Source organism: Pleuronectes platessa, chromosome 23, assembly GCF_947347685.1.
Source record: "Pleuronectes platessa chromosome 23, fPlePla1.1, whole genome shotgun sequence".
NCBI classification, from domain to species: domain Eukaryota; kingdom Metazoa; phylum Chordata; class Actinopteri; order Pleuronectiformes; family Pleuronectidae; genus Pleuronectes; species Pleuronectes platessa.
The window spans coordinates 5,564,027-5,574,911 of NC_070648.1; the positions used below are offsets into that span (position 1 = coordinate 5,564,027).

At 44.8% G+C, this 10,885-nt stretch overlaps 1 protein-coding gene across 2 annotated transcripts; it reads right to left on the bottom strand.

The window, feature by feature from the left end:
- Positions 1-646: 646 nt before the first annotated feature.
- tnk1 (tyrosine kinase, non-receptor, 1) lies at positions 647-8,660 on the bottom strand. Of its 2 annotated transcripts, none has more exons than XM_053416684.1 (14): positions 8,375-8,660; positions 5,589-5,769; positions 5,095-5,165; positions 4,815-4,988; positions 4,588-4,740; positions 4,221-4,498; positions 4,018-4,144; positions 3,707-3,853; positions 3,509-3,603; positions 3,028-3,267; positions 2,638-2,702; positions 1,586-2,049; positions 1,387-1,482; positions 647-1,162 (listed from the first exon to the last, which is right to left on the bottom strand). In XM_053416684.1, the coding sequence occupies exons 2-14, from the start codon at positions 5,743-5,745 to the stop codon at positions 986-988; spliced, it is 2,244 nt and encodes a 747-aa protein (XP_053272659.1). In that variant the 5' UTR covers positions 5,746-5,769; positions 8,375-8,660; the 3' UTR covers positions 647-985. The 2 variants fall into 2 exon arrangements, with proteins under 2 accessions (XP_053272659.1, XP_053272660.1); XM_053416685.1 differs by lacking the exon at positions 8,375-8,660 and adding an exon at positions 6,771-7,252.
- Between the last annotated feature and the right edge of the window lie 2,225 nt (positions 8,661-10,885).

The following is a 10,885-nucleotide window of genomic DNA, read 5'->3' on the forward strand; positions in this document are numbered from 1 at the left end:
AGGTATACGACCAGATACTCTGAAGGGACATCAAATGGAGGGATAGTCCAAAGGAAGCGGAGAAACAACACATGAAGGCAGAGCATGAGAGATGGATGGAGTGGATGTGCTAATAGTCCAATAAAACCAAGTATATTTCCTGTCAGTGTCCCTCTTTTGCAATGTGCAATATTGAATTAGCTTGGACCCCTAAAGCATGTCTGTATTAAACTATGAAATAATCTCCTTATTCGCCTTCCCTCAATGTTTCTCGTCCCTATCCCTCATATAAAATCCTCAAGTTCCTTTTGTACAGAGAAATAGGTATATCACCTGCTGCAGGTTTTGTTTTTATTTACTTTGCTTATTTACACAATATAAGCTAATATACATACTTGAAATGTGTCGTCTTAAATGATAGTTCCCAGAGCTTTCAGTACAATGTAATGCTCGGGAATACAATAACATTAACATTTAAATTCCCTATTAAATGGAATGTTAAACCGTAATGCATAAATTCATCATGGTGAATCCTGTGAAAACCTTAAAAAATATGGAATTTATTATAACTACAATGAAAATATATTAGATTGTTTTAATTCTTTGAAAAACCTGATGCCCAATTACCCACAATGCACCTCAATGGACTTCAATGTGTAAAATCAGATCAGAGCAGATCATCACTTTTATTCAACAGAATAATCACTTCTAACACAATATATACAAAATCATTCAGGTACAAAAACTATTTGCAGGTAATGTAATGTGCAGGATAACGTCTCATTGAAAATACAAATTCAATACAAAATGAAAACATTTGAGTCATTGTGCATTTTGCTTTTTTAAATTCGTCCATCTTCATTTTCAATCTCCACTGGAGTAAAACGTCCACACAGTTTTCCACATCGAGGTCGTGTGTGTGTGAGCACAAGTCAGTTTGTCCCCGTTCAGCAGGACGCCGCTGAAAAAAGTCAAACGTCACTTATTTACAAAAGTCCAACGGGCCTCAGACCCGCCGCTCGGCGCTGACCTGAGGTCGCTCCCTCTCTGCCGAGCTCTGTCTGCTCTCCCGGGACGATCGGATCAGGTAGCGGCTGGCCAGCTGCAGGTTCCACTGGTACCTGGAGAGGATCCTCAGGCAGTCGTCTCTGGAGCAGAGGCTCAGCGAGTACAGCTGCTCGAACTGGGGGGGGGGAGACAAGAGGACATTAACGTTTTCCTCTAGTTGTGAACTCCAGAAAACGTCCACACCCAATTCAGCGGATATTTACCAGTGTTCATGCCTGAAAACGGCTTTTATGTCTCATGTATATGACTTTTTTTTTTTAAAGGTGCTGTATATGTGTGTATTATCAGTTGGTTCAAACCAGAAACAGGTAGTTAATGTGTTTTCTTCAGGGTTCAGACCTTGAGTTGTTGCTCAGCTCGCAAAGGGTTCCAGTCACAGCGCTGTAGTGCAGCATGAACCTCCTCCGTGGTCACGCCGTGTACTGACTCCATGATCTGACCAGAGCACAGCGTTTTATTTGATACCTTTTTAGTTCCAAAATATTCACAGTATTTTCCTGTAGAAAAAAACTCATCTATATGAAATCTCATCTCATACCTGTCCGATGAGACCTTCCCTCGTGTTCTGCACATGTGACGACTTCTCACGTTCCCTGGTTCTCTCTCTCTCCCTGTTGTCCACATCATCCAGCTGCGGGGTCGAGCGAGCCAAGTGGGCCATCTTAGCCAGGTTGGAGCCCGGCTGAGGCTGAGGGGGGGGCTGTGCCGGTAGCTGTGGCGGTGGGGGCAGGATCAACTGCGTGGGCCGGGAGGGGCCTGGGAGTGGGATCATGGGCTTCCTCTGGTACTTGAGGTTCAGGCGCTTCAGGTTGGGGGGCGGCGGTCGAGGCGGGGGGTTGATGCTGGCCTCGCTGAAGCGACGGGTGTCCTGCTGCATCAGCGCGTTGTGAGCTGCCATCATGGGGGTCATGAGTCTGCCATGCTGGTCCACTCTAAACATCCCGCCTGTGTTAGCCCGAGGCCGCGGTCCGCTGAGGACCGACTCCAGGCTCTGAGACAACCCTGAAGACACAGAGGATCATTGTAACGCAGGAAACACACGATGACAGAATCAGTGCTGAGAGAATAAACCTGGTTTAGCCTAAAAAGGCCACTAGGGGGCAGACTGGTCAAATGTGACTGAATGAGTGGGTGGTTTAACAAACAAACCTTGGGAAGCCAAGTGATTTATGGGAGATAAAGGGGAAATTAAGTGAAATTAAAATAATTGTACAACTAAATAAAAAACATATAATATAAATAATAAGCAAGTAGTCAGTAGGTCATGGTCAATGTATTTATATAGATATTTATAAAGACCCGTGAAAGCTCTTGACAGTACAAGTTGCTTTCACACATTCAGTAACTTGCCCAAAGACAGTTCAGAACGTAGACTGGAGGTGCTGGGATTGAACCAACAACCTTCTAGATTTGGTTGGTAGAATTGTCCATTCTACAAAACCAAGGTCCTACTGCTATCAGACCAGGACCAAGACAATATTATAACACCAGGAGATGCATGGTTCTATCCTGCTGCTGACGTTATATTGTCTCATGGTCTTTGCAGCTCGCTCACCATGTTCTGCAGCTGTTTGTGTTTTCAGTCCCTACCTGCCATTTTCTGCAGATTGGATCCGTCCTTCTCTCTGACAGGGTTCGTCCTCCAGCTGCCGCTGCTGTTGCACAGGTCACAAAAGTGAACACAGTTAGTGTGACAGCTTCAACGCACAGAGTGCACAGAGTGACAGCAGGGGAAAGGTCAGCGCTGCAGTCTGGTTTCTCTTTCTGTAATAAAGCTCAGGGACTCGGGCAGCGGAGGTGGGAGATTACATGATTTTGTAAATAGTAAAGGCAGAGGAAAAACAGGGGGAAATGTGTTGGTGTATTTTGTGCAAAGGAACCCAGACCGAGCCCCAATGCTTTCCCTGATTCAAGTGTAAAATATCAAATAGACAGATGAGCCCAGGTAAATCAAAGAGGAGGATGAGGGGTGTGACTGACTCGTCCAGGCTCTCCTGTCCTCTCCAGCCGCGTTCATGGATGAGGTCTCCGTGGCCGAAGTGCTGCAGACTTCCCTTCAGAGGCGCCGAGATGTGGATGGAGATGGAAGGGGGAGTCGGATGGCTGGACGATGCGTCGGGAGCGACACCGGGAGGGAGCAGCGGCGCGGCGAGGCTCGCAGGAAACCAGGCGACTGAGAGCGTCCTCTGATTCTGGCCTCTCCACTCGCTCATCTCCAGACTGCAGTGCACAGTGAACTTAGTTTTAACTTAGTTTAACTTCTGCTGAACAGAAGCATAGCGACCATTAAAAGTTCAAAGAAGCGACTTATCATTCCAGATCTGTTAAGTTGAACTAATCACTGTCAAATACCGAGGACTCCACGAGATCCCGTTTGGAATGCAGCCTTAATTAAAGTCCTTTCCTCATCCGAACAAAAACTCTTTGTCTCTGCCAAAGTTTTGCCTTTTCTGTCACTCACCCATGATCTATGACCGTCACAAGGTCGTTGGCCACCAGGGGGAGTTTTCTGGGTTCAGAGAAGTCCCGTGTCACTTGCACTTCCATTGGTTTCGCCTGTGGAAATGCGGAAAAACAATAAAACAAAATTAAAAATCACAGAATCTTCTCTTTGGTCCATCACCGGCCACAATTGAGTCTTTCTGCATGTTTTCCGAACCTCGGTCACCAGGGTGGCGAGCTTTGCAAAAGTGGGTCTGTCCGCGGCGTTGCAGGCCCAGCACATCCTCATGACGCCGTACAGCTCCTGAGGGCAGTCCGGCGGCTTCTCCAGGCGCTCGCCCTCCCGCTCCACGCGCCACAAAATCTACATCCAAGGGAGCACACGTCAGGAAACACTGCAACGCTGAGTCACGGACAAACAGTGTCGGGGCGGGGACACACATTCCACACACGCAGACAAACACGCAGACTGGCACGGAGACAAAAACGGGAAAAGTGAATGTTCAGACGGAGCCGACGAGCCGGTACCTGTCGCCCCGAGAGCCCGAACCACGGCTCCTCGCAGTACGTGAACATCTCCCACAGCGTGACGCCGAACATCCACACGTCTGAGGCGTGGGAGAAGGAGCCGACGCGTAGACTCTCTGGAGCACACCTGTAAGACACAGCATTTAGACCAGACCAGGAGGAAAGTGGGAATTGTAAGTCCCATAGTTTCCACAGGCCCTCACCAGGCGAATGGGATGCGCCTGTGAGCCGACATGACGTAGTGATCGGCCTCTTCGCTCAGACCCCTCATCAGGCCAAAGTCTCCGATCTTCACCATCTCCCTGGAGGCCAGCAGCACGTTTCTGGCCGCCAGGTCCCTGTGGATGAACCTCCTGGTCTCCAGGTAATCCATCCCCGCCACGATCTGGGCCGCAAAGAGCCAGAGGCGGACGAGCGGGTACTCGAACTGACGTGAGCGCAGGGTGTCGTACAGTGAACCCAGAGGGGCCAGCTCCGTCACCTGGAGGATGGAGATATGGGTCAGTGTGTGTTCCAGCTCCTGGTTTTACTCGCTCACTTGAGTGTTTGATTCATAACATCCCGTCCTACCATCTTGAGCGGCTGCGTGAGCACCACGCCGTACAGGCGGATGATGTTGGGGTGATCCAGCGACTGCATGGTGGTGACCTCCTGGAGGAAGTCGGTCAGCGTGTCCGTCTGCCGGGACAAGCTGCTCCTCAGGGACTTCACTGCCACGGGGAGCTGAGAGGAGTCGAGAGGGTCAGCGCCAACACACTGGGTTTTAAATCTGATGATCTTATGATATGGTTCCTCACCACTCTCCCGGTGGGCGTGTGCCACTCTCCCTTCTTCACCACCCCGAAGGACCCGGAGCCCAGCTTCTCGCCCAGGACCAGCTCAGTGTCCATTATCAGACTGGGGAGAGCGCGGCCGCCGCCCTCCTGGCCCTGGGCCTGCTCGCCTCCATCCTGACTTCGCCCGCCAAACCCCTGTGAGCATCGATAACTTTATATAAAAGAACTAACATGAGTAGTTCACACAAACAATACACATGAAACCTACAACAATGCTGATCCAATGAGATATATTTCAGACCTTGGGCATCCGGGGCCGTGACCGGGAACTGGTCTTGTAGCGTTTCAGAGCATCCCATAGTCTTCGTTGTGCTGGGAGAAGAAGATTAACGTTACTATCAGTTATTTTGCAGATAAACAAGAAAGACAGAGGCAACAAAAAGGAGACGTCAGTTACATTAAGTGGCTGAACAAAGGGAATCTGGTAAACTTTGGCTGCTGATTGTGGTCGAATCAAATAAACACTTAAGCTGTTAACTCTATCAAGGGATGAAGGGAGAGAGAATAATAAAGTAAAGACACTGAGATGATAAAATGATCATTGACTCCATCAATACTGTAAATGGCTGATTAGAGGTTTAAACAGGAGACAATGCTTTGGTGCTAAAACTAATAAAACTCTTCTTTGTCTTGTGATTAACATCCATCACTGTGACGAAGGGGAAATCCTCCGTGTGTGTGTGTGTATCAACTCTCAGCCGACGTGGACGATCAGAGGGGACGGAGCAGGCTCACCTGGTTTGCTGATTCCTATGTGCTCCAGGTCCGACTCCTTGACGTAGGAGAAGTGCTCGACGCAGGTGATGTTGAGGCCGTCTCTCACGCGCAGGTAGAACTTCTCCAGCTGGACCTCGGACAGGAGGTTGATCAGCCACTGGGTGTCCTGGTCCATCAGCACGACCGGGCCGAGCTGCCTCTAGGGGGTCAAAGGTCGAAGGTTTACAAGAAGCAAGGTTTTTCTGTAAAGCTTTTCAGTCCAAGGATCTAAGACACACCTCAAACATGCAATTCTAACTTTACCATGGTTGTCTCTGCATCTTCCTCATTCCATTTAAGAGCCTGTTAAACCATAACTTGCTCATGGTCCTTTCCCTCATAAGGTTACCATCAAAACCAAACACAAATGTTCAGCTGTGAGCAATGTGTTGTTTTTATACTCTTTCTGTTATTGGGTCATGTGACCAATGACAATGATCTTAGAGGACGTACAGTGGATGCTAAATCCAATAAACCAATAACAGAAATACTAATATAGATACATATATACCATATACTACATGTATGTTATATAGATACAAGAAAATTTACAAAAATATATAACATACAAAATAGAAAACTTGACAAATAAAACTAAATGGGGGTGTACCTTCATATAACTTCGATTACATTACAAAGGGAAAATAGATTTGAGAGAAAATAGCGTTACACAAATCAATCTTTCATTCTCATATTTTAAACAACTTGTCTTGTTGCCGTCTGATAGAAACAGTGATTCTATATTCTGAAAGTCGTCTGGTGAACTCATTCTGCAGAATATATAAGTTAAACAAACCAAACGAGAAACAACCGTTAATCTTTAAGCTCTTATCTAAATAAGAGGTGACGATCCTGCAGGGAATCTTTCAGCGACTTGAAAAAACTAAGAGGCGGTAGCATGAGTCTGTGGTTTGGGGGCACCAGTCGGACCGGATTCTGTTCACACAGCATTCACTGTAACAGCAGGAGACACAAGACGGCAGAATAGACTGTCATGAGGCCGGTTGGAGGATCCTTTTCACCTTCACGTCTAAGACTCCCACATTAAAGCGAGCGCCCTGCAACAAGTGCAACCACGAGGACGATTAAGCCACTGAACGAAAAACTAAATCACAGCAATTACCCCTGAAGTCACTGAAGGCTTGTTCAGCCATAAAACACCTGCTTATCAGCAGGCCGAGCCCAGAAGCTATGAGTCAGGGAAGCTCTTCAACATTCCCATGTCAGCTGGAAAAGTCAAAAGTTGACGTCCCCGCTAAACGTCTCACAGGGCTCAATTGTCTTCTGCAAAGCCAGACATGTGCAGGTGGCGACCGGCCCGGGCTTGCATCAACTTCCGAGGGCGACTCCCCGATCGTTAATAAATCACATAAAGTGCAACTGAACGTGAGGCGAGCTCCCTGCAGGTTGCTCCGAGGGAAGAAAGAGAAACGGGGACACGGCCCCTCGCTGTTAAACAAACAGAGCCCTGTGATCTTTCTCTCTGTGTGCACACGGATGAATTTTTAACCCCGCTCGGCTACTGAAACATTCTCTCAGCGTAATGGCATGTGGGAGCAAGTGGCCAACTATTTAATTTAAAGTATAAGAGTGACAGAACAGGAGCAAGACGTCATATCTGTGAGTTCAAGCTACAGCCAGCAGCGTCAGTTCACCCAGAAGGACAGAGGCGTCCGTTTACTCGGGTGATGCCTGTTTCCTTTTTTACTGAGAACAAATCAAGATCAATCCACAGTGCACAGAATTGCAAAACACTCAATCACACACTTGTCTGTTATCAAAAGGGCCGACTGGTGTGTGCCTCTCAACAATACAGACCACTTGAGTGTGTGTAGAGTGAAGAGAAGACGTATTCAGATCCTTCATTTGTGTGACAGCTGCAGTGCTGTAATATAAAATTCATGCTTACGTTCAAATCTATACGGGGAAAAATGTACGCACAAAAATAAAGCAGTATTGTCACGTTGTGGCCGGTGAAAGAGAAGTCAGAAATGTGTTGATGCTGTTGCAGTCTCCTGAATCATATCTTTAAAGCGGTTACTCATTAAACTGTTGATGTTCTGGGGGGGGGGGGGGGCCCCAGGCAATAGCCGACCCTGTTGCAACGGCCCTGCGTGAACCTGTTAGAAACTGGTTTACTTACATAATCCGACACATTGCACCACATAACTAATAAACGGATTTTATACTCAGCTCTGAAAAAACAACATTAAGATGTGTATGTCTTAAAATTAACATTTACATTTAAAACTGTTCTATGAAATTCAACTAATCTGGAGTGAACTTTCACATTATTTTTGTATTTTGTGTTTAAAAACAGAAACTTAAGTAATAACTGTATAAGTACAATAGAAGGTTAACTTTTGCCTTTAAAATATAGTTTAGAAAGAAGGAACTAGGCTAGTATAAAATATAAATAAGCAACTCAAGTACCCTACAATTATAATTAAGTGGCCTTCAGGACTTGACAGCGATGTTAATCTACTTAATTACAATCTACTATTATGTCAAAATGTCAATTTGGGATATCTGCCATTAATAAAGTTAAAAACATATTGTACAATATGGTTTTAGGTCCTATGTAACACTTGTAACATTATTAATATCATGAGATTTCATTTAAAAACAACATAATGACCTTTGGCTCAATATTTTTACGACCTTTCTCCTCATTTACATTTTAAAAAAGCCGGATTATTCCACAAAGCTTCTCCATCTTTAGATATTTGTCTCCATCCACTCGGTTCCAGCCCCGAGACACTCACCGTTAATCAGAAGAAGCGGGTCCTGGTTCTATCCGCACACACACACACCCAGAGACCAGTGATCCATGTTGAGAGCGACGCACGGTTTCAAGACAAATCACGACTCTCCTGTCAGTCCTGCAGCGTCTCACTAACACATCTCCATCTCGTGGATCCACGTGGTTCTGAAGCGTGAAGGTTTCCAGTTGTTTGTCTGATTCTTTTCTATGTTTAACGTCCCCGGAAGAAACGAGAAGTGAGTTTATGTTCTCTACCTGTGTGTCCTCCGCTGCTGACTCCGCCCCTCTCCCCGGTGACTGGGCTGTGACCACACCCCTTCCTCCCTGACGTGTCTCACCTGAGATTTCACACAACACAACGCAGCACAACACATTCAACATAACATTACACCACACAACACTACACAACACAACACGTCACAACATGTACTACACAACACAGCACAACACAACGCACAACATGAGATTACCTGTTCAGTATATTATACTATCTATTGTATCGCCAAATACTTATATTGATACCCGTACTATATATCATATATTATATCATACTCTTTGTATATTCTTTGTATATATAAGTCTATATACACATATTTTATTTATACATGTGTACATGTTGTTATTATTATTATATTTTACTATTGTTATTATTATATATACTGTTGCTGCTATTATTACTATATACTGCTATTATATTGGTATAATTACTATCATATATAAATATATATTATATACTATATATACTGTACTATCTTTTATATACTGTCTAACAATAACATTACCATCATATCATCATCAGTACTATTACCATCATCTGCCACTGCACCTTATCTACCTATTTTATCTTGTGTTTCTGTTTTTATTCTTTCTACCGCAATATTTTATATTTTATATTTTATTCTATTGTATTGTATTTTATTGTATTCAAATGTACCGGCTGCTATGACGACTTAATTTCCCCTCGGGGATGAATAAAGTAATCTATCTATCTATCTATCTATTATTATCATCTCATATCATAAATCACCAGCACAGCAGCCATGTTGGCTCTAATGATCTACAGCTATATAAGGTCTAACTGGTTGAAGTGAGGTTATGACTTGGGTGTAAAAATAGTTTTACATCATAAAAAAGACAGTAAACTCAGTTGAAATATGTTGTACTCTATTATTATTTATTATTACTCAATAAATAAACACCAATACATGCCATAACTCCAAGCTTTGCAATTAATTGGGGAAGTTTGAGGACTTAGTAATTCAGTTATTATTAACTGCTTATGAACATGTACAACTACTCACTTGATGGGTTGTAACAATTTGGACAAATCCAAGCTTTCAATCAACGTCTCATTAAAAAGCACATATAGGTTAATAAATGGTGATTCAATAACAGGTCTGCAGTTGTTAAATGATTCTGGTTCATCAATAGAGTCCTTAATAGACTTACAAGATAAAAACACACTGTGATGATGCTGGAGGATGGTTTTTGCACAACCTGGCAACCCCAGAATTGATTCTTATTAATGTAAAATGTATATTTTGCTCTTTGATAGAAGCATAAATATTAGAAAGACCTATAAGCTCAACAACGTCTAAAAGGTTGAATTAACAAAACAAAAACTATACACTAAAGAAAAGGATTAGGACTGTGGACCTCTGACTGGGTGTGCCTAATAAACAGGTCCCTGGAGCTTAAAAGTTGTAATAAGTTGATTGTCCTCTGACTTCAGTGCGTAATTTACTGGAAATTGTTATTAAGTGATGAGGATTAATTAGTCAGAGCTAAGGCGGAAATGATTACTGTAAATAAAGTGATGAGTTCTCTCCATCGACCACATCTGGCCTGTGTTTGACCTCAGACGAAACCGGCACTGAACTGTGACTCAAGTCAAGAAACTCAGATGGGTTTTCGTCTTCTGTCTTTCGCTCCTTCATTCCTCCTCGCTGCAGAACCAGTTCGACAGGATTTCTGTTTTCTCCCCCTCCCTCCCCCTCCCTCCCCCCAGACATTTGAATGTGAAACAAACCCGCAGGCAGCAGAGTGGAGGACCTGCCTGCACTTTGCACTTCCTGGTACAGTATCTGCATCGCGCATGCTCGCGCCTCCCTGCCCGCCTGAATTGCTCAACGCCCACACAATGGGATTTCTGCCACTCAAAAGGAGGCTGCAAACAGGAGCGGCCCCGGGGATCCGCTTACGCTTCTTTTCGTGCACTTTGAACGAAGAGTTGTCAGAGGCCAAGAGGCACACAGAAGGTGTTTGGGAGTTCAATTTCTTCTCATAGGGTGTCAAACCTGTTTTCCCCTTCATATACCATCATCGATAACTTGACAGCAGGGCCTCAGCCAACAACCACCACAAACAACAGTGTTGACTGAACCTCAGTGTCACAACTTAACCTAACAGACATTGTTTACAGCAAACTGTCGTCTGGTGTGTCATTTGAGTGTCAGCTGACAGTGTGGGAAGTGTGTCTGAGAGACGGGGACAGCCGGAGGTGAAGGGACAG

Excerpts from the sequence above, each read along its gene's own strand:
- tnk1 (XM_053416684.1), bottom strand. The coding sequence starts at position 5,745 with ATGGACCAGGACACCCAGTGGCTGATCAACCTCCTGTCCGAGGTCCAG. Across the intron at positions 4,145-4,220 it reads AGGCGCATCCCATTCGCCTG|GTGTGCTCCAGAGAGTCTAC; the intron begins GTGAGGGCCTGT and ends TGTGTCTTACAG. Across the intron at positions 2,703-3,027 it reads GGACAGGAGAGCCTGGACGA|CAGCGGCAGCTGGAGGACGA; the intron begins GTCAGTCACACC and ends CCTGTGCAACAG.